Raw genomic sequence first — 23,927 nt, forward strand, 5'->3', positions numbered from 1 at the left:
TTTTTCCCTTCCCCCCTTTTTCCCTTCCCCCCCTTTTTCCCTTCCCCCCCTTTTCCCTTCCCCCCCTTTTCCCTTTCCCCCTTTTCCCTTTCCCCCTTTTCCCTTTCCCCCTTTTCCCTTTCCCCCCTTTTTTCTTTCCCTCCCTTTCTTTCTTCCCCCCCTTTTTCCCCCCCACCACCTTTTTTCTTCCCCCCACCTTTTTTCTTTCACCCCCTTTTTTCTTTCCCTCCCCCTTTGTCTTTTTCCTCCCCCCTTTGTCTTTTTTTGTCCCCCTTTTGTCTTTTTTCCTCCCCCTTTGTCTTTTTTCTCCTCCCCTTTTTTTCCTCCCCCTTTGTCTTTTTTCCTCCCCCCTTTGTCTTTTTTCCTCCCCCCTTTGTCTTTTTTCTCCCCCCCTTTGTCTTTTTTCTCCCCCCCTTTGTCTTTTTTCTCCCCCCCTTTGTCTTTTTCTTCCCCCCCCTTTGTCTTTTTTCTCCCCCCCTTTGTCTTTTTTCTCCCCCCCTTTGTCTTTTTTCTCCCCCCCTTTGTCTTTTTCTTCCCCCCCCTTTGTCTTTTTTCTCCCCCCCTTTGTCTTTTTTCTCCCCCCCCTTTGTCTTTTTTCTCCCCCTTTTTTCTTCCCCTCCCCTTTTTTCTTTTTTTTTCCCTTTTTTGGTTTTGCTAGCCAGAAATTTAAATACCTTTCCATCTGGATTCTCCTGGTTAAGTTAAAGTGGTGTCTACTAGTGCCTATTAAAATAACACTTCTACTGAATGAAAACAGCTTTTTTTGAACATTAGAAGATAAAAAATAAATATATTTGGGACATAGGAAAAAAGAGCTTAAATTACTTTCCCAGGCAAGACCTGAAGATACCATAATGAGATTAATGGAAGGGCATGCTCTTAATTTTTAGGGAATGCTGAGCAGCTTGTCCCAAGAAGAGGGAGTACTGCTTCTCATCGGTTTTGTTTTAGAAGTATATTTCAGCTACTTGTAGAATTCAAATACGCAAAGTATAAAATTTTGGGGAAAAAAAGGACCAATGATGAAGGGAGAAGCAGTAGCTCATATAACAGAAAATTCTGAAACTTCCTGTTAGGAGTAGGTGACTCTCTTTGGCATGCAACTTCATCTTGTTAACCACAGAAATGCTACTTATTTTTGTTGCAGCCTATTTCTGAAAGGCAGATTAGTCAAGACAACATATTGTCAATGGAAGATTCTTCCACAAAAGAGTATTTCAGCTGTGGCTCAGTTTAACTGAAGCAAAACTGAGGTGCTAAGACACAGGGAACTGGGCAGCCACACATCTCTCAAGCCCACCTCTGCTAGGTCAGCCCCTCCAGAATGAGTTCCTCCGCTCTCTGCCCTGCTCTGCCTTTCTTCTTACTCTAAAATGCTATCTGATATATCCTTTTGACCCATGAAACCTCTGAGTAGCATATATTCAGTGCATCCTTTACACCACAATAGAGACTGCACCTTTTTGCAGGCTCTGGTTTTGCTGTTAGCAGTACTGTGGAAATGTGGCTTGGATAACCACATGGAATTAAATGATGGCAAGCAATGTTGAAGTGGCATGTGCTTTATGATGTCTCTTTAAGACAACGTGCGTAGGTTTATTACTTTAAAAACAAGATCTCAGAAGCAAAGCTGTTGAAGAGCCACACTGATTTGAAAGAGAGGATTTCAAATCATGGGAAAAACTTGCAGCCATCATAAAAAATCTGGTTTGACTTTGACTTCTAGAAATCTCTAACAGGAGGAATTTCAGTGGAGAGGATGAAGTTGACTGCCAATTCCCCCCTGTACAGTACAAGCCTTGTATTCATCTGCCTGGCTTTTGCCTCTTTATATCCAGCTTTTCTGCAATCCAGATGGGGAAAAGCACACGTGACAATGTCTGTGTGTGTGTGTGAGATTCACACCAGCAGATGGGTGTGAATGACAAACTTGTTGCCTTCGTAGGCACCTACCTAGAGATTACTCAGAGTCCTGCCTGTGTTGTTTTGCTCCTATGCACCATTGGTGAAGAGGGCATTGTCAAGTTGTCTTCATCTGAAGCTTTACCTAACTTGACAGGGATCCTGTGCAGGCATCCAGATTTCAGTACCTTGCAGTACTGATGTCCTTTCATAAAGTGCCTTCTGTCTAGGGAGGCACTGACCGCATTAAAAATCATATAGGGAGAAAGCAAGATGGGATTGACTTTATATTGAACTCCCTAGTAAAGAGGGATTCTGCTTTGGTGTCTTTTTGTCCCGCAAGTGGGCCTGCCACCCTGCATTTCTTGCCCTGTTTGAATATCCTTTCCCTTTCCTGCTCTGGCTCTGAATGTGTTCTGCAGAAAGAGAAGTGATGGAAAGAGGAGTGCACTGAGACAGGAGAGGTCAATGTTTCTATTTTGGTCCTACACCTATAGCTTTTGAGGTTCTCGCTGCATGGATTTGCCATAGCAAGGTGTACAGAATTTCACACAGTGTCTGACAGCATGACTGCTATGAAAATGATGCTGTTTCCAGCAGTAGGGAAATTTGTGGCCCAAACATATTTTTGCATGTGTTTCAGATGGATGGTCACTTAAAACTGTATGACAGGGAAGTCTAAATCGTGTGTGTAACTTTCTTGAGCTAGTCCCTTTGAATCAGTAAGGTCACCACTGCTATGACTAGTAATGTAATTTCCCTAGGTGTTAGTCTTACCAGCTCTGTTGTGAGGGATCTGAGGAGAAGCTGCCAATGTTCTGAGTTGTGCTTGGTGCTTCTCTGGCTCTACAAAACAATGTTTGGTGCCTGTGGTCCCAGAAATTTGAGGTAGGTAATCACATCTTACTGCTGTCCAATTGAAACAGGGGAGGTTCAAGCTGGATGCCAGGAAATACTTCTTCACAGAGAGGGTTAACGAACATTGGAGTGGTCTGCCCAGGGCAGTGGTGGAGTCACTGTCCCTGGATGTGTTCAAGCTGTATGTGGACCTGGCACTTAGGGACATGGTTTAGTGTCAACCCTTCAGTGCTGGGTCAAGGGTTGGATTGGATGATCTTGGAGGTCTCTTCCAACCAGATGTTTTCTGTGAGTCTGTGAAACGTGTATTCTGTGGCCATGATTTACATGTAAATGCTGGTGTGAATTTTCCATGATAGTTGTTTCTTTATTTTAAGCCATACTATTACAGGGATATGTAGAAAAGATCCCTAATTTGCTGCTGGATAGACATCTGAGCCCCATGTGAGCACCCTGCTGAGGACGGTTGGAGGAGATATGGGAATTTGGCTGCTTGGGAAAGGGGTGGGTGGGGTGAAATGTGTCGTGCTGGAAGATCACTGAACTGATCTAATTCATTCTGTTTCAGAGGATGCATTTTTGCTCGGGTCACTGCTACGTTCATCTATTCACTTTTTTCTCCTCCTCTTAGCAATAGACAAATGCAGGATGATAATTAATTTGGCAGCTTGATTGAGATTGGGTGGCAGAGAGAGGAGTTTTCCTGGATGAGAGCTGAAGCATTGCTGGTTGAGCTTGAAGAGAATAGTCTGAAATAGAAAGCAGTTAGTATAAAATCCCCCCAAGGGTGTGTTTAAACTGAATGTACTTTGAGTTTTGACATTGAGGTGTTTTAGTAAGCTACCAGGCTCTACAGTGTAATTTTAGGACATTTGCTAGCTGGGATGTAGCTGTTGAAATGTCAGTGCTATTCTTATTGTGAAACCTCAAAACTGGGAAAATGGGGTGTTAATGAAAGCAGCAGCTTGTTTGTGTGGGTGTCAGGCTGGAATGATCTTTGGCAGAGCAATGCTCTTTTCTTTCCAGGCCAATCCTGGAAGCTGAGGCTTCACCTGACCAAACACAGTGCTTCTCTCGTGGTGGGAGGACACTGTGAGTCAGTCTGCTCTCTGTACTAGCTTGAGGGAGGCCAAATAGTGTCTCAAAATTTTCATTACTGAATCTCAGCTCTCCCTCGATATGCTACCACTTAGAAGAATGTGTTTCAGGAAAATGAGCTGTTTAAACTGTAAGAAGTTATGTTTCAGCCTTAGTGTATTTTAGCCTCATCAGGACCTGGTTCCTGTAACCACTGTTTTGAATTTCACACCAGGTAGACATTAAGTTGCTGTATTAAAAACATCAAGGTTGGTTTGTTGGGGTTTTTGTTCAGTAAGTGCATGTAGTAGCAGAAGAGATCTGATTTTTTCAAACCACTGGATTTGGTTGCTTATGAAATCTCCAGTTTTGGTGAGCAATGGCATTGCAACTTTTGTTTGGCTTCCTTGCCGAAGCAGTTGGTGTTCAGGCATTCACTTTCACACCCCCTATCCCCTGCCTTTTTGTAGGGGGCTCTTTGTGCTGGAGAGGGATGTTGAGTTGATGGCAATAGTGAAGGTTCATCCTGAATAGAATAGAATAGACCAGGTTGGAAGAGACCTTCAAGATCATTGCGTCCAACCCATCATCCAACACCATCTAATCAATTAAACCATGGCATCAAGCACCCCATCAAGTCTCCTTCTAAACATCTCCAATGATGGCGACTCCACCACCTCCCTGGGCAGCACATTCCAATGGGCAGCCACTCTCTCTGTGAAGAACTTCTTCCTAACATCCATTCTAAACCTCCCCTGGCACAGCTTGAGACTGTGTCCTCTTGTTCTGGTGCTGGTAGACGGTAGGAGAGCTCTGCAGAGTGACCTTGACAGGCTGGCCAGATGGGCAGAGTCCAGCGGCATGCATTTTAACACCTCCAAGTGCCGGGTTCTGCACATTGGCCACAACCCCATGCAGTGCTACAGGCTGGGGTCAGAGTGGCTGGAAAGCAGCCAGGCAGAGAAGGACCTGGGGGTAATGGTTAACAGTAGGCTGAACATGAGACAGCAGTGTGCCAGGTGGCCAAGAAGGCCAAAGGCATCCTGGCCTGCATCAGGAACACTGTGGCCAGCAGGAGCAGGGAGGTCATTCTGCCCTGTCCTCAGCACTGGTTAAGCCACAACACGAGTCCTGTGTCCAGTTCTGGGCCCCTCAGTTTAGGAATGATGTTGACTTGCTGGAACAAGTCCAGCAAGTGACCTTTCATATTTTGTGTGAGCTTTGTGGGTGATTCAACTAAAGTCAGAGCTTGATTGGAGAAAAAAAAACAAACCACCTTAAAAGTTCTGCTGCTCTTTCAGTTGGGTTTTAAATTGCTGTATGAAAAGACATCCCCTGTATCTTCAAGGAACTGATTTCTTTGGAAGTACAGATGCCCTTGTGCACTGACAACCAGCTGAACAGAGGGCCTATCATCTTTGCGGCTTGTGTTCAGTAACAATAAAAAGTGCAAATACTGTACACATGAAACTGGAATCTCTGAAAAGATGGAAAGTGCTGGAGTGTGGCCAGAGAAGGGCCACGAGGATGATCAGAGTGCTGGAGCACCTCCCCTCTGAAGAAAGACTGAGGGAGTTGGGGCTGTTCAGTCTGGAAAAGAGAAGGCTCTAAGGAGACCTTATGGTAGCCTTCCAGTATCTTAAGGGGGCCTACAGGAAAGCTGGGGAGGGACTTTTTAGGGTGTCAGGTAATGACAGGACTAGGGGGAATGGAACAAAACTAGAAATGGCTGGGTTCAGATTGGATGTTAGGAAGAAGTTCTTCCCCATGAGGGTGGTGAGACACTGGAACAGCTTGCCCAGGGAGGTGGTGGAAGCCTCATCCCTGGAGGTTTTTAAGGCCAGGCTGGATGTGGCTCTGAGCAACCTGATGTAGTTTGAGAGGTCCCTGCTCATGGCAGGGAGGTTGGAACTAGATGATCCTTGAGGTCCCTTCCAACCCTAACAATTCTATGATTCTATGGAAGTGAGAGTAGCTGCACTGAAGAGAGAGCAACATTGATACCATACATCGCAGAGCAGATTATTTTGTAGAAGTCTTTAGGCTTCTTTACAAAATAAGCACTAGGCTTTGGATACTTGAATATGCTTTCAGACCAAGTTGACTTTGCTGCAGCAGCAGCTAGCCAGTTTATCAAGCCTTTGCCAGGCTTGGTATTGTGACTTGAGTTCTTGTTCCATAGTTAGTGATTCCCAATGGGAAAAAAAGTAAATGAGCTTTCTGGCTTTTTCTAGGAACTTAATTACACCAGAGTCAGCTTAACTGTGTAGCTTGGAAATCCAGGAACTTGATGTGTCTACTTTAAATAGCAATTTGAATTATTTTTTTCTACTTAGCAATCTATTTCTGTCCTTTTGTCAGCTTGCTGTTGCATCGAGTCTTGACATTGCTGTGTTGCCCTGGCATCCACATACTAAGGAATCTTCTTCCGTAGGTTACTGTCTGCAAGTTATGGCTGTGGCTAAAGTGGGAGAGGATATCAGAGTGTCTGTGTCCACATGTTTTATCTCACCCATATGGGTATTTTTTCCAAGGGCTTTGGTTTTCATGATTACACTCAGAGTGGGAAAGTGAGTGTAGGGATTATTTGTTAAACACTTCTTCTTGTTGAATACTTGTCCACCGGGTGAACGTGCCTGTTGTTAATCCATCAGATCATTTTAAAGGCACGATAAATCTATCTATGATCAGTTTAATTGTTTCAGTAACTCCTCCTGTAAATCTTGTAAATATCCAGATTAAGATAAGACTATTAACTTAGAAACCCTTGCTAAAAGAAAGCTGTTTCACATCTGCAAGTAGCTCTTTGTTCAGCATCCGTCCTTGGGGATCACTGGAGAATAAAAGCTGCTTTTCTCTAAATAAAAACAATCAAAATCAAATCAGTGCTTTTCTGTGTTGTACTACAGCTCTGCCTCCCAAACTCACTGTTTATACTGTTGTTTGATGTGTGGAAGATTAATAGGGACCTGACAAATTTGATAGTAGTACTGAAAATAATAGAAACTTGTATGGATTTGGTTTGCTGTTGTTGTCTGTTTAAATAATTGTGACAAAAATGTGTATAAATCCAGATACAGGGTGTGGAGGTGGATAATTCCTTGCCTGTTCTTTTTCCCACCTACATTTTTTTAATGTACTTCACAGTGCCTTCACTATTTATAGCTAAACCTATGCATTTCAAGAAGAGGCATGGAGCAAAGGGCATGGCAGTTGTCCACAAACCCACCACTGTCAGTGCGCTGTATCATGTGTCTTCATGCTTCCTGCTCCCATGCAAGGCAGCCAGGATCCCTGAAGAAGTCAGATACAGTTTTTTGTCTGGAAACATTCTAAAAGGTCATGTGCTGCCATGAGAATAGTCCTCAAAAATGTAGTCACTCTTTTGCTGTCTCGCCCAGCACCAGTTATGATCTCATTCTTTTTATTCCTTTGGAGCTGAGTCTCTGGTTAAGTGCTTGGGATGGTTTCTCAGCTGTGCTGGAGGGACAGTCCCTGGTGATGCTTTTAGGGTTGTCCTCTTGTGCCGCAGTGTCCATTCACCCCTGCTCAGCCTTACCTCGCTGAGTGCCCTCTTTTCCCTGTTCTCTTGTGCCACAGTAGCTCAGTATCATGTTTGCTGTCTCCACAGAGTTATGTGCCTGATACATATGTTTGTTGCCCATTTTGTCTAGCCTTAGGCAGCGCTGTGTTTGTTGTCTGACCTGCCAGCCAGGCTTCGAGGGAGCTGTAGGGGTCAAGGAGGCAGCTCCCTCCAGGGCTTTCAGCTTCAGAGGGCTTAACTGGGTCCTTACACAGGGCTCATCCTACAGGGAAGCCATTCACTGCAGCTCCTCTCCAGACCCATCATTCTCCCTCACTGCCTTTGCCTCCAGTTCAAAGCAATGCCAAGCTTTAAAGCCTTTCAGTCTATGTCTCAGTTTAAAAATCTTATCTCTGCTTCCAGCTGTTGTCCAGAAGCCCACAAACCTTTGAAACAACTTATTTGATTAGGAAACAGCAGAAAGGCTCTTGCACACACACACACAATTTATTCATTTACTTAATTGTGGTGCAGCTTTTTTGTGTTGTTGGGTTTTTTTTATAACCAGTCTCAGAAGAGGGGCTGACCCTGATGATTTGCAGGGCTCCAACACATCGGGAGCACTTGGGTGGAGAGTTTCCTCCCCACTAATCGCGCAGCCAGAGGCCACGGTGGGGCCGAGCGTGCAGCTCGCAGATCTGTCTGAACAGTGCAGTTCTGACATCTCATGCTTTGAGCTGACCCTGAGGGCTGGCAAGCAGCTGTGGAAAAAGGATTGTTTTTCCAGATATTGGAGCACTTTGCGCTCGCGGTGCCGTAGCCTACACGTGCCTGTGTGTGATCATGCTAACCACACGGCAAGGAAAGCATCTCTGCGATGCTTTGGATACCCACAGGGCAAGCTGCAGCTGTGCCGTTGGTTGGAAAAGGTGGTCAGGGAAGCCGTGCTGTTACTCCCACGTTATGTTCCTGCAGTCTGGCAGTGCTGCATCTCAGCAGCTACAGCCCAATTAGCTTGCCCTGCTGAGGGTGTCTGCACCAAAGCTGCACTAAGTCAGTAAATCACTTCATTTGTCTTGATTACAATGAAAGTGCAGGGAACAGTCTGTCAAACAGAAGGAATCCTACTCAAAACAGCACATTCAAAAAAAACCCCAACCCTGTCAGTTTCTGTACGACCTGACTCCTGCATATTTGTAAAAAGAAATGTTTCTTCTAATATGTAATCAAGGAAATAATTTGTGCTTTTTTGTAACCAAAAAAGAAACATATCCAGAACATTTTGTGCCTACATGCTGGTAACAAAGTTTCTTTTTACCGGTGGAAATATGATCCTAACTGAAGCATAGCTAATACCCATTCAGTCAGAGAATATCTATCATACTGTGCCCCATTCAGTGCAGGCTGTAAGAAGGCAGTGTCAGGGAACTCAACAGTGAGACACTGTTCCACATCCTCAGCATTGCCTGCTCAACAAAATCTCTTCCAAAGAGGGAAGATGTTATGCCCGTGTTTAAATGCAGGCTATTTTGGCAAGGGTTGAAACTAGGTGCCAGCCAGGTTGGATGCTCCTATCTATCTCTACTGGACCCTAAGCCCCCAGTATAAGCAACACTTAAAACTGCTGGCTGCCAGCCAGAACTTACCAAAATCTCATTGGTAATTTATTTTTGCTGCTACTAAATGCTCTAAATCCTTGCAGGAGTGGCCAAAAAAGGGCATTTTTTTACACGTTCTCAGCTGTTTAGGAGAGCTCAGGGTGTCCTATTCATGCATCACATCCAGTTCAGAGAATACGGGACGCTCAGTGTTTGGCTCCTAATCACAGACAGGACAGAGGAGCAGTTTCTCTCACATTCCCATGCTTTGTTTTGTGCTCACCTTTAATTTATTCACTGGAGGAGAACAGGGTTCTCTTATGCTCATTGTGATGGAAAACTAGTGTCCACCAGTGGTCTAAAATCATTAAAATTCAAGGGAAGAAGCCAGTGTGTTGAGGTACATGCTCTTCAGTCTGTTTGAATCCCATTTAATACACCTTGAGTCCTCTGTCCAGGTCTGAGCCCTTCAGTTTAAGGAAGATGTTGAGTTGCTGGAACGTGTCCAGAGAAGGGCAACAAAGCTGGTGAGGGGTTTGGAGCACAGCCCTGTGGGGAGAGGCTGAGGGAGCTGGGGTTGTGTAGCCTGGAGGAGAGGAGGCTCAGGGGAGACCTTATTGCTCTCTACAACTACCTGAAGGGAGGCTGTAGACAGGTGGATGTTGGTCTCTTCTCCCAGGCAACCAGCACCAGAACAAGAGGACACAGTCTCAAGCTGCACCAGGGGAGGTTTAGGCTGGAGGTTAGGAAGAAATTCTACACAGAATGTGTAATTGGCCATTGGAATGGGCTGCCCAGGGAGGTGGTGGAGTCATCATCCCTCAATTTATTCAAAAAAAGGATGGGATGTTGGTGAGGGGTTTGGAACACAAGCCCTATGAGGAGAGACTGAGGGAGCTGGGGTTGCTTAGCCTGGAGAGGAGGAGACTCAGGGGTGACCTTATTGCTCTCTACAACTACCTGAAGGGAGGTTGTAGACAGGTGGATGTTGGTCTCTTCTCCCAGGCAGGCAGTACCAGGACAAGAGGACACAGTCTCAGGCTGCACCAGGGAAGGTTCAGGTTGGATGTTAGGAAGAAGTTCTATACAGAGAGAGTGATTGTCCATTGGAATGGGCTGCCTGTGGAGGTGGTGGAGTCACCATCATTGGAGGTGTTCAGGAGGAGACTTGATGGGGTGCTTGGTGCCATGGTTTATTTGTTTAGGTGGGTTGGATTGGTTGATGGGTTGGATGCGATGATCTCGAAGGTCTCTTCCAACCTGGTTTATTCTATTCTGTAATTATAAATTCTATAATTGAAGCCATGGTTTAGTTAGTCATGAGGTGCTGGGTGATAGGTTAGACTTGATGATCTCTGAGGTCTTTTCCAACCTTGCTGATTCTATGATGCCTTTTCTATTATGTGAATTGAGTTTCATATTGGTTGGAGGGATTTTCAGCTATGACATAGTTAGTAGCATTGCAGGTTCAAAGGTGCCAAAACACCCCTCACAAGCTAGAAAAGACAATGTAAGGGAAAAACAAGATCTAGAAACAGCTAAAAAGGTTTGGATTGCCATTCTTTATTCTGTCTTTATATTTGTTTAGATCTTTTATGGTATGGGTGGGTTGCATTTCTTGCAGTTCTCTAACACTAATGAGGCCTAGAGTTATGATGATGAATTTTAATGAAAGCTTAGGTTATTATATAACCATATGCTGGGTCTTAATAATAGAAAAACTGCATTTAGAGAGGTGAGAACTGAAGATGCTGGTTTTTAAATGTCTGTGTTCTTCTTTGGCATGTGTATCTTATATCTAATGGTCCCTTGAACCACTCCTTACTCCTTTGCAGGTGTAATTGCATTAGTGAACATCTGGTTTACATTTAAAATTTAGCTTTACAACCTCAAGGCCTAGAGCCACCTTAGTATTTACAGCCAAAGCCTCAACTTTTGAGGACAGGCTACCACCCTGCATGTTCAGAGCAAGCTAGCCCCATCTCACTTTTCTCTTTCTCACTGACTGTGATTTTTGTTATTTCCCACTTTCTCCTCCATTCACAGTCCTCACACTCAGCTTGGCTGGGGGAGGCTCTTTGCCCTTGAGACCTGCTAATCAATTTGTGGGGCAGAGCAAGCTGGTTGGCTTTAGTGAAACCCATGTTCTGTGCAAGACTTGTTCTTGTTAAAATCTCTCTTCCTGTTTAAGTGTTAAAACTGTCAGAGCTGGGTTTACAAGGCAGTTTCAGATAAAATGTAGCTGCTACTTTCCTTTTGAGAGAGACTGTACACTTACAAGCTGTGTGGCAGTTTGATTTTGGGTTTATCCCTCCTTTTCTGCTGCTGGTATGCTCAGCCTCAACAGCATGGTTGGTAAGAATGATAAAGTAGTTGTGGATGGTATGAGGCTGTTCGCCATCACTGTGGACCAAAACAATTTATACCAGTTTTTAGAGGAGGTAGTGGTCTCTGGAACTCCTCTGTTTGTTAAACATAAATCCTTATACTTCCAAGTGCAGTTTTGTGTCTGTATCTCTGTTTTTATGCATGCACCAAATAAACAATGTGTGTTTTTTCCTGATTTCAGAAGGCTGTGTCAAACTCAAGTGGGTTTCTGCACCCCCTTTGTGTTTCTGAGTGTTCGTGGTTGATTTCTCTGGGTTTATGTTTGGTTTGGGTTTTATTGCTGAACAGGAAACAAATTGGAAAACCTCTTTCCTTCATCTTTTGATTTATGGAAATTATGATTTCCAAGTAGCCTGATAGTTCAGGCATACTTGCTTTCCTCCTTTTCTGTGTGTTGTACTCCAGCAATTACTCTTCCTCCATTCATAGAAAATCTTTCCTTGGAGTAACCTATCACAGTGTGGCTTCTTGAGCTAAAGTGTGTCATCCTGAGGCAGTCATCCTTCTGTAGAATGTTGGCCTGGCACAGAATTAGTTACACCTGCTCTACCTGTTTGTTTCTTCATCTTCTGTCGTGAAGCTTTGGGTCCTTTTGTAAGTGTGGTATATTAGTTATTTAGGTTTTTTTCCCCTCCTTCATTCCTTCTTTACTATGGACCATTGCAGATATGCTAAGAGCATTCCAGTATGACATGAAAACTGTTTTCTAGATTATATGGAAGAAATACATTTTAAACTCAAGCAAGATTTGGTAGGTCCATGGCAGGGGAGTTGGAACTAGATGATCCTTGTGGTCCCTTCCAACCCTGACTGATACTATGATAGGTCATAAAATTGGAGGAAAAGATTGGCTTCATAGAGTTATGAGTTCTATTACCATGCTTGAAAACCCTGTAGAGTTGACAAGGTCTCTTACCATTCTAGAACTCTTCTTTTGCTTCCTTGTGCTTACCAGTTTGTCAGGTGATAAACACAAGATTAACTCAGTAGAGCATGATGGCTGTAGTAAGTGACATGCAAAGAGAGAGCAATGCTGTTGAAATTCTTTTACACTGGGGGCAATGGCTCTATCAGCAAAAACATAAACCCAGCTGATTCCACAAAGGCACATTTGCAGAGAAATGAAATGAAACAGAGGTTGTGTGATTTGCTGTGAGGACTGAGCAATTTCCTGGTAAAATGGTGCCAGACTAAACAAGGGGTCACTCTGCTAGTTACGGTGTGTTTATGACTGCATACGTCAGTGACTTTGGCCTCTCCTCCATAAGGGATTTTGCCAGATACTGTAACATTGGCTGCTTCTGCAATATGCAGTCTATGGAGCACCATGGGGTTGTCCCCTCATGGAAGACGAGCAGGGCTAAAGATGGAGGACCTGGGCCTAAAAGGAGGGCATCTGCAAGCTGTGGAGGAGAAGGAGCAGCAGAATAGGGGAGAGACTGGATGTGAGGCTGCAGAAGAGCAGTCCAGGGGCTGAAAATCTCTGTATGGAGAGTGAAACACCAGGCAGTAACTGGGAACAGAGAACAAAGTAAGGAAATCATGCCTGAAGAAGCATGAATGTTTGGGAGGACTTGAGTATTGATAGTGGTCACATGTAACCAGCTCTGCCACACATCAGTCTAGTTTCCTGGGAATCACTAGATGGGGTGAATCTCTACGTTCAGTGTACCTCCTCTAATTGGAATGAGAACTCCAAGCTTGACTCTTCAACATGTTGTTCATATTTGGTGGTAATGGTAAAGCAAACCCTTGGCTTTATAGGTTCAATGAGAGTAGGAGCATGAGAAATCTGGCAGTGTGCTCTCATGCTGCACTTGTTATTGAGGGTATGGTATGCACTGCCAAATGTCTTTAGCACCTGGAAAACCACAGTAATCATGGCTGGGGCTGTAACATTAATCCTTTCTTCTTAACTGTGAAATTACAGCCATATTTTTTGTTCATGCTGACTAGTGATCATAGCACATAGTTGTACATTGTTGTAGTAAAGACCCCTCTTATCACGCTGCGTATTGCAAGGGGGCAGACTCATGCTTAATTAAGTTTTCTTTACACAAATAATTTAAGAAAGCAAGCCCCACTTCTCCACAAGGCATGAGGGCAGAGAACTTCAACCCAAAAAAGGTTTTCTTGGCCCAGAGCGGCACGGGCAAGGGAGGAGAATTTTGGCAGAGGTTCTCTGATGCACGTAGCGTTTGGTAGGTGTATCTCATGGCAGCTTTTATGTGCTGCTTGTTTACTGAGAGGCATTTTCATAAGCACCAAGCTCGGTTTCGTACAGTAATGAACAAACCCAACAGCATGGAGAAGCAAACAGGGAAACCTGGCACAGCTGGTAATTCCACCAACGGTATGTGGAAAAAGGAGATAACCACAGTAAACCAAGGATGTCTGTCATGAGGTTCTATCAGGTGAAACAGCACTATGAACTCTCTCATCTTTGATGCCTAACTGCATGTGTGGTTTATCTCCAGTTATGGGGGAAGGTAATAGTAATAAAGAAATGAAGAGGCCCTTGGAGAAGGAAGGGATAAGTGGGGACAGTTGATGGAGAAGATTAAGATTTCAAATGAGATGCATGTGACTCTCCTCATTTTTCAAAGTAGTTCCAACCTCTCATCTTGGGATGAGCATTTTGAAAGTCTGTTCTGCAGTAAGCATAGGTTGTAAGTCTTGTTGCCTTCCTCTGACCTGGGAGAAGGCATTTCCTTTGGGAAAGAGTGTTGCGGGGGGGGAAAGAACAAGAAAACGTTCATGTGTTACATTAACCCTCCTATCTTCCAGTCACATGTTTTTATATTTGCATTAAGCTATGCTGGAATGAGTGAGAATAAACATTATCCAAAAGAGATCCCTGAGTAGCTGTAGAAAGAAGCCAGCTCCCAGACTGGAACCATGCCGGGCGAGCGCTCAGATGCAGGATTGGCAGTGGCTGCGCAGCTCAGGCTCCACCGGAGTCAAGCCTGGGCATTCTCTGCTGCTATCCAGGGTTTTTTAGACAAGTTTGAGGATAGCTTTATTTTGAGCAGATCATACTTGCACACAATCATTGGATACATAAAGCAGTAATAAGGCCTACTGGGCATTGTCTTGCCTTTTTTTTTTCTGTCCCTCACCATGGCAATGTACATAGAAAGAGCTGCTCTATGGGAACTGTATGTTGCTTAAAGAAAGAGAGCACCTCCCTGTGTAAGTTATGAAGTAGCATAGAAAAAAAGATGGGAGAAAGCAGATTAATTTTTCTGGAGTCTATCTGTACTGTCCAATGTCTGACCAGTAGTCATACAATACAGTCTCCCATGGGTTGCAGAGAGATGTGAGAGGAGAATTTGGCCTGTAATTAATTCTTACCTGCTCTTTAGCCTGAGGAGCTTTATACAACCACAGACCTTAATTTCCCCAAGAACTCATCCTCTCTAAACTCTGTTTGCTTTCTTCTGCAATGTAACGACCCCAACCTGTTTTCTTTTTGAGGATGTACCTTTACTTTATTATTTTACAGTGAGAATAATGCAAAGGTGAGATAGCCTTGAAGCTGTTGCTAACTTTCATGCCTAGCATAAAACATGTGTTGCTATTTAATCAAGTGTCCTGTGGTTTTGGTAATGTCCTTGTTGATCTGTCAGCTCTCCTTTTGCCAGATAGGTATTAAACACATGGCTAAAGCTGAGTATATGTCAAGGGCAGTGTTGTGATGCTAGATGTGTTTTGGCTCTGAATGTAAAGGTACAAAGTTACAGTGACAACGCCAAGTGTTTCGTTGTGAAGCTAAAAGCTGTGTGAAATACATTGTAGAAGCAAACCTGTTTTGCTGTGGGTTGGTTTGTGGGGTTTTTTGTTGTTTGGTTGCTTGTTTTTTTCCTTTTTTCAAAGAAAATAAAAGTTTGAATGTTTCAATTAAAGCTAGTAAGTGCAATTGCTCACTTACCTGTGCTTTGCTTTGCTTTTCAGCTCATGGGGCATTCCGAATGGGATCACAAACGAGGACCCAGAGGCTCCCAGGTCAGTTGCTTGGCATTTTGTGTTTAGTTTTGAGGCATTCAAGGATGTTTTCCATCTAAGATTGGCAAAATTGTTCATTTTTTTTTACTATTTGCAGGATTGAATCAATGGAGAAAGCATAAAACCACGACAACTTCCATTAATATAGTTTTTGAGTTGTAATCCAAGCAGGGAGGTCATTCTGCCCCTGTACTCAGTACTGGTTAGGCCACACCTTGAGTCCTGCGTCCAGTTCTGGGCCCCTCAGTTTAGGAAAGATGTTGAGTTGCTGGAACATATCCAGGGAAGGGCAACAAAGCTGGGGAGGGGTTTGGAACACAAGCCCTGTGAGGAGAGGCTGAGGGAGCTGGGATTGTTTAGCCTGGAGAAGAGGAGGCTCAGAGGAGACCTTATTGCTGTCTACAACTACCTGAAGGGAGGTTGTAGCCAGGTGGGGGTTGGTCTCTTCTCCCAGGCAACTAGTGACAGAGCGAGAGGACACAGTCTCAAGCTGCACCAGGGGAGGTTTAGGTTGGATGTTAGGAAGAAATTCTTCACAGAAAGAGTGATTGCCCATTGGAATGTGCTGCCCAGGGAGGTGGTGGAGGCACCATCCCTGGACGTGTTTGAGAAGAAACTGGATGGAGTGCTTGGTGCCATGGTTTAGTTGATTAGATGGTGTTGGGTGATAGGTTGGACTTGATGATCTCAAAGGTCTTTTCCAACCTGGTTAATTCTGTATCTTGTATTCAGTTGATCCAGGCAGAGCTGAGTCATCGAACAGAAAGTTTCTTTCAGTAGCAGAAAGATGGATTAGATGTTTTGAGAAAGCATTTGTTACTCAGCTCTCACAATCAGGATATCAGTGGAATGTAATTTTGAATAATACATGTATGTCTTCTGGTGGGGTTTTGTCTGGTTTTTAAATGGACAAACTTATAAAACCTGAATGATTATCTCACCTTGCTCAGTAATAAAGAGCTTAATGGTGTTAGAACTGTGCAGGGAGGTACAGGAAGGATGCTTCTAGCTACTGCTTTGCTCTTGATGTAGCATTGGAAGGACGTTGTGCTAGTAGAGTTCATGGCAACATACTACTACATTTAAAAATGTTCTGTAGAATGGCTGTTGCTGCAAGGAAGACATTGCAACTACTATTGATCAGGAATTTTCCTGCTTGGGTTAAGCAGTCATTCCTACCTGGTATTGAAATTCTATAAATACATTATTAGTAGTCCACTATTTTGGAATTGCTTTTCCTTCAGGTGAAACATTTTGTGTAAATATGAGCATCTGTGTCTAAGTCTACAATTCGCAAGTTCTGCTGCTGTGGAGCTATGTGTTTGCAATCTTAATTTCAGTAGGGAATTCCCTAGCCTGGTCTTCATCAGAAGTGTGTCCAGCAGGTCAAGGGAGGTGATTCTCCCCCTCTACTCTGCTCTGGTGAGACCCTACCTGGAGTACTGCATCCAGTTCTGGAGCCCCTATTACAAGAGGGATATGGAGGTGCTGGAACATGTCCAGAGAAGGGCTACAAGGATGATCAGAGGGCTGGAGCACCTCTCCTATGAGGACAGACTGAAGGAGTTGGGGCTGTTCAGTCTGGAGAAGAGAAGGCTCCCAGGTGACCTAATTGTGGCCTTCCAGTGTCTGAAGGGGGCCTACAAGAAGGCTGGGGAGGGACTTCTCAGGATCTCAGGTAGTGATAGGACTAGGGGGAATGGAATGAAGCTGGAGGTGGGGAGATTCAGGCTGGATGTGAGGAGGAAGTTCTTCCCCATGAGAGTGGTGAAGCCCTGGAATGGGTTGTGCAGGGAGGTGGTTGAGGCCCCGTCCCTGGAGGTGTTTAAGCCCAGGCTGGATGAGGCTCTGGCCAGCCTGATGTAGTGTGGGGTGTCCCTGCCCATGGCAGGGGGGTTGGAACTGGATGATCCTTGTGGTCCCTTCCAACCCTGACTGATACTATGACACTATGATAAATCACCGGAGTACTCCTTTTTTTTTTTGCTGTTACTGTTGCAGAATAGGCTGGGAAAAGAAAATGACCCAAACTCTGGGATTATGGTGTGGTACCTTAGTGTACCAAGTCACAAGAATCAAGGAAGAAAAGTTTCATTAAGGGGAAGAAAATAAGCCTCAGTTATTCCATTGAGGCTTCAGGCTCTTCTACATGGCTTTGAAAACCACCTTTGGTAGGAATCATTCTAAATCTAGCTGACCTGGAATGTTTAAGAGAAATTTCAGGATGTTCTGATTTTTACAAGGAATATCAAAGACCTGCTTTATCCAGTTGTGATTCAGTTGCATTGTTGTCAGTTTGCATTCCTCTGTTAAACTAAGTTCTTCTTAAAAATTAAGAGAAGTAATATGTTAGATGTACATAACTTCAAATTGAGTGTACCAGGTGTTTAAAGATGGACTGTGTGGTGGGTTGTAATTTCCTCCCCCCCCCCCCCCCCAACATTAACTTTGCCAGACCACAGACTGGCTTTTACCTGCAGTCTCAAGCTGCGCCAGGGGAAGTTTAGGCTCAAGGTGAGGAGAAAGTTCTTCACTGAGAGAGTCATTCGTCATTGGAATGGCCTGCCCAGGGAAGTGGTGGAGTCGCTGTCCCTGGAGGTGTTCAAGAGGGGATTGGATGTGGCACTTGGTGCCATGGTCTAGTCATGAAGTCTGTGGTGATGGGTTAGACTCAATGATCTTTGAGATCTCTTCCAACCTTAATGATACTGTGATACTGATACTGTGATTATGCCACATGGTTGCCCTAGTTGTTGCCCTATGTCTGCAGGGCTTTCGTTCAGCAGAGAAAAGGGACTTGGGAAGAGAGTGGTTGCCTGAGCTGCTTGTACCAAGCAGTGAGAGGGAAGAAAGGAGTTTAGGCTTATGTTATTGGGACCAAATTTATTAGGCTTCCCAGGTCTGTTAATTCTTGTGGAGTGAAGTGAATAAAATAGGAAAACAGAACTTAGGAAGGCACCTGCTTGTGTGAATATTAGCAATGTCTCTGGTGAGAAAAAGAAGTGAAACCACTGGTTTACCATAAGACTAAAATCCACATGTAAGACCATAAAATTATTCTACCAAGACTCATTACACAGAACTCTTTTTTTTTTTTAGAACTAATAGGCTTTCTGTGGTATGCATTTAAACATGAGAAGAAGCTACTACAGTGCATGTCATACTTCTTAATAGGCCACCTGGAAAATGCTTCCTTTTTCTGCATGTGGAAGTTCAATGCAAGGTGATGTAGTTACAGGTAGTGATGGGTTTCAAATGAAATTCCCTGAGGCTTATGGGAATTTCTGTTTGCCTCCTGAAAAGCATCTGCAGTTCAACAGAATGTAAATGGGACAGGTGAAAAGAGTGAAAGAAAACTCTCTTTACAGTATTTTACTTGCTCCTGGCTTCCACCACACCCAAGGTTTTGATAGATTACATTCATGCACATGTATATGTATGTATGGATATTACAAGATTACTTTTCTTTTGGAATAATTATACTATCAAGGCTGCTGTAATTGCAGTCAATTATAGGTTGCCTTACAAAGAGCAATGAGTTCTTGGCTACCTACTGCTTTTCTCTTTGCATTTTTGTTTTTTTTAATCTCTGAAGATAACTTCCTGCTGTAAATGCTTCATGCAGAGAACTCCTTGGATTTCAAGTCATGCAGAAAATGCAGAGTGAATTTCATTTACATTCCGTGATTAATTTTAGAAATGAATACAGCTTGGGGTTTAGGCACAAAACTTGGAAATTTTGTTCTGAGTTAAAGAAATTCCTAACTGTTTAAGAAAGAGAGAAGTGCCTCTCTCTCAAATATACACATGCAGGCTGTAGAACCACAGTATCTGTGATTCTATGACTATAGTAGTGTGGCCAGCAGGAGCAGGGAAGTCATTGTGCCCCTGTACTCAGCACTGGTTAGGCCACACCTTGAGTACTGTGTCCAGTTCTGGGCCCCTCAATTTAAGAAGGACATTGAGACTTTTGAACATGTCCAGAGAAGATCAATGAGGCTGGTGAGAGGCCTTGAACACAAGCCCTATGAGGAGAGGCTGAGGGAGCTGGGATTGTTTAGCCTAGAGAAGAGGAGGCTCAAGTGAGACCTTATTGCTCTCTACAACTACCTGAAGGGTGGTTGTAGCCAGGAGGGGGTTGGTCTCTTCCCCAAGGCAACCAGCACCAGAACAAGAGGACACAGTTTCAAGCTGCACCAGGGGAAGTTTAGGCTTGAGGTGAGGAGAAAGTTCTTCACAGAGAGTTGTTAGCTGTTGGAATGTACTGCCCAGGGAGGTGGTGGAGTCCCCATCCCTGGAGGTGTTCAAGAAGGGATTGCATGTGGCACTTGGTGCCATGGTTTAGTAGTCATGAGGTGTTGGGTGACAGAGAGGTGAGGAGATTCAGGTTGGATGTGAGGAGGAAGTTCTTCCCCATGAGATTGGTGAAGCCCTGGAATGGGTTGTCCAGGGAGGTGGTTGAGGCCCCATCCCTGGAGGTGTTTAAGCCCAGGCTGGATGAGGCTCTGGCCAGCCTGATCTAGTGTGGGGTGTCCCTGCCCATGGCAAGGGGGTTGGAACTTGATGATCCTTGTGGTCCCTTCCAACCCTGACTGATACTATACTATGAGGTTGGACTTGATGATCTTTGAGGTCTCTTCCAACCTTGCTGATTCTATGATCTCACTCATGTGAGGGGAAAATACTCCTTCCTAACATCAGCAGATGCTAGAAGAAAATGTGACTAGCAGAATTCATCCTTGGCACATTTTCCCCCTGCAGAAAAAACAAATAAAATTGCAAACTGTATTTTAGTTTTTCTACTAAAACACAATGTGTGAGACTCAGGAGACGTTTCAGGTGGGACCCACGGCATGTGTCGTGCACACGTTTCGCTGAGGGATCTCGAGTGTGTGGGAGTTATTTGTTGCTCTGTCACCAAGACTTGTTTGGCTTGCCGAAGGTGTAGGCGTAGCCCCAGGAGTCGGTGGAATCGAGCAGTCGTTCCTCCGGCGTTATTAAAGGATGATAACCAGGAGAGAAACACAGAGGTCCGGCGTGTTTAATTCTCTTTAAATATAAAAGCTCTCAATTATATATCTGAGGTGCTGCGTTTTACCCCTTCAGTTCCTAAGCAACAGCTATTTTCAGATTGAGTGCGTCTGGTGTTGTCTACCTACTTGAGGCTTTTGCGAGATAATTCGCTAGTGAAAGCCAGGCTTGGCTCTGCCTCGCCCCGTTCCCTTTGTCCTGGAACTGTGAGGAGACGGATGCTTGAGGAAAACAGGAGAAGCTTGGGTGGAACTGGTCACAGTCTTACAGCTCACAAAAACTTGTGTGCATCAGGGAGCTCTGCCATCTGCAGCGATGAAGCACAGGAGTGAGAAGTGAGGGTGTTGGCAGTGGCTTGGGAGAAGCCTTTTTCTCAAGTGTGGAAAAGCCTCTAGAGCAGAATCAAAATCATGAGCCGGAAATCTCTGTGCTTGCTGAAGCGCAGGTGGGAATCGATTCCCGCTACTGACCAGGTATTGTGCTCTGGTGAATCTGTTATTTCTCTGTCTTCCCTCACCTCCTCACCTGCCATTGCAAGGAGATTTATGGTGATTTAATGGTGCTGGCTGGGGTCCTCTGCATACTGTAAGAACCAGCTGATCATTACTTGTCATTTCCATGCTAAATAGTGCAAAATGCTGGTAAAGCAGATTTGGCTGATTTGCTTATGAGCATGGAGGGTGTCGTGACACCCCACTTAAGCAGACTTATTTAATGGACATATCTCCCTGTCTCAAAAGAGAGACACTTCTAAAGGTTTTAGGAGTGTATTTATCTTAGAGGTAGTCTACTGCTGATGGGTTCCTCGGTGCATGTCTTTGTTGTATTTTATGCATCTTTCATGTGTGTATGTGTGTGAAATCACTGGTAACAAATGGATGTAATGCATTGACAGAACTCCAGTTTTTTCAGCATCATCTTGGTTGATGCACCAAGTGTGATAACAAGGACAAGAGTAAAGCAGATGTAAATGACGAAGGCAAGATGCAGTGTAAAAATTGTGGGATGCTGTTCGGAGCAAGCATCGGCAGCACAAGGAGGACTAAGATGTGATGAATGGGAGTAAGATTACTACATTTCCTACTTCTTGCTCCTGGCACTCCCAAGATTCTTTGAAATAGTTTTCAATATCTTTCTTGGTATGTAAAGACACTAAAAGAAAGAATGGAAATAATCTGCCAGGTTTCAGGGACAGCAGAATAATAAACACAACCCTGGAAAGGCGATGGATCCAAGGTAGAGGTAATACACTACCTTGTATTGTTCCATTTAGTTAGAAGTGTGTGCCAGCAGTCAGATGGGCTGCAGGAACAGCAGTGCAAATGACTGCAGGAGCTCAGCAGAAACCCCCAGCTCCCTTTGTATCTCCAGCTTTTTCTAATCCATCCTCCCAGGTGTCACAGCTTTCCAGTCATAGCTTATCTCTCCCCCAGCCATCACATCAGAAAGGCTTATGGGGCTCTGCATGTGCCTGAAGCAGAGTTCCTGCTGGGCCACATCACAACAGTGATCCTTGTATGTAACCCAATCCCTCTTATTATACCTGAAAACAGTTTAGAAAGGGAAAAAAAAAAAAAAAAGAGGGGGGGAAAAAGTAAGGTTTCTGTGGCTTTCCACAGCTATTCAGCGTTAATAAAACCTTCCATTATCCTTTCACTCAGCAGACAAGTTTTCAAAGCTTTAGCAGCAGAGCAGAAATTTGTGGAGTTTGGGATGTTATGAAGAAGAGGCCTCATGGGAGGATTGTGGATTGGTTGGAATATGGAGCTGTGGAGCAGAGTTGCTTTTGCACAGCAGCAAAAAGCACAGAAATCTGAAACTGGAATTTAGAAAATATCTGAAATACTTCTCTGCTTTCTAATTCAGCAATTGAATGATGTAATGCAGAAAGCTATCTCAGAGAAATGATTTTTCTCAGATTTGGGCTTGCTTCTCTCAGAAATGAAGAGCTGAGCTATGGGCACTAGCTGTGACCGTAGGACCATTTGTGTTTGTCCCTCAGGCTTTCTACCCTGCTTATTTAATGGATGTAAGGGAAGGGAGCAGTGTGGTAATGACTTTTGCACCTGAGACAGACTCTTCTTGCTTGCTAATGTACCACTACACTGGTTTAGGAGATGACCAAAGAGGTTCTGCAAGTAGTCAGGATTGTCAGCATGTGCATCCAGACCAGAACCCCAATGTTTTCAAAGTACAAAAGAGACTAGTTAATTTCAGAAGCATCAGAGCAGAAGTTATTTGCAATCTTGCATGGCTTTGGCCAGACAAGAGCTAGGATGGGGAATCTCAGCACTGCACATCCTTCCATGATTCCAGATAGCAATAAAATGTCCATAGGGATTCACAGGAGCCTGAAGTGTGATAAAGGAATTGCAGTAAATGTTGATGTAGTGCTGTAAGAGGCTAGAAGCTGGGAAGACAAAAGGCAGGATCTGTCATACTGGGAGTTGTGACACAGATGATGAAGGCAAACCTCCTGCAACCTCCCATTTCCATCACTTGTAGGGTGGAGAGAAACCTTTTAAACGGTGTCAACTATGCTCTGAATCACTTTGACAAATTCTTGATCCCAATATGATTGGCAGTGGGGCAGGAGTGGATTAGAAGCTCGATAATGACAGCCCTCTTCCAGCGACAGTGCCTTTCCTCTTGAACACTTTCTCTACTGATAATCTTCCAGGGTTTGTAATGCTTTAAGTCTTGCTGCTAGTTAGATAGTGGGTTGCTCCAACCAGGTGGCCAGGCAGCAAGGGACCTGGGGGTACTGGTCGACAGCAGATGAACATGAGCCAGCAGTGTGCCCAGGTGGCCAAGAAAGCCAATGGCATACAGGCCTCTATCAGGAATAGTTTGGCCAGCAGGAGCAAGGAAGTCATTCTGCCACTGTACTCAGCACTGATTAGGCCATACCTTGAGTCCTGTGTCCAGTTCTGAGCCCCTCAGTTTAAGAAAGATGTTGAGTTGCTGGAACATATCCAGAGAAGGGCAACAAAGCTGGGGAGGGGTTTGGAGCACAACCCTGTGAGGAGAGGCTGAGGGAGCTGGGGTTGTTTAGCCTGGAGAAGAGGAGGCTCAGAGGAGACCTTATTGCTGTCTACAAGTACATGAAGGGAAGTTGTAGCCAGGTGGGGGTTCGTCTCTTCTCCCAGGCAACCAGCATCAGAACAAGAGGACACAGTCTCAAGCTGCACCAGGGGAGGTTTAGGCTGGAGGTTAGGAAGAAATTCTTCCCAGCAAGAGTGATTTGCCTTTGGAATGTGCTGCCCGGGGAGGCAGATGGTTCACCATCCCTGGAAGTGTTTAAAATAAGACTGGATGAGGCACTTAGTGCCATGGTTTAGTCGATTGGATGGTGTTGAGTGATAGGTTGGACTCAATGACCTCGAAGGTCTTTTCCAGCCGGGTTAATTCTGTATTCTGCAACTTTCCTTATAGTTTCTACAATGCCCTGTCAGAAGATGTCTTCAGTAATGACGATAAAATGAGCTGACTGATTTCACTCTCTAATGAAAACTTCAGTTTAAAAGCATTTTTATTAATACTGC

At 44.4% G+C, this 23,927-nt stretch overlaps 1 protein-coding gene across 1 annotated transcript in view; it reads left to right on the top strand.

Annotated features, from left to right (window-relative positions):
- Window positions 1–23,927, top strand: part of PDE3A (phosphodiesterase 3A) — a 279,933-nt gene that overhangs the window by 160,581 nt on the left and 95,425 nt on the right. The window contains 1 exon segment of the mRNA XM_068141913.1: window positions 15,301–15,351. Within this exon segment, the coding sequence (XP_067998014.1) occupies window positions 15,301–15,351 (51 nt within the window).

The sequence above is a fragment of the Melanerpes formicivorus genome, unplaced genomic scaffold, assembly GCF_026170545.1.
Source record: "Melanerpes formicivorus ecotype bairdi unplaced genomic scaffold, bMelFor1.0.p_v2 SCAF_8, whole genome shotgun sequence".
Taxonomy (NCBI): domain Eukaryota; kingdom Metazoa; phylum Chordata; class Aves; order Piciformes; family Picidae; genus Melanerpes; species Melanerpes formicivorus.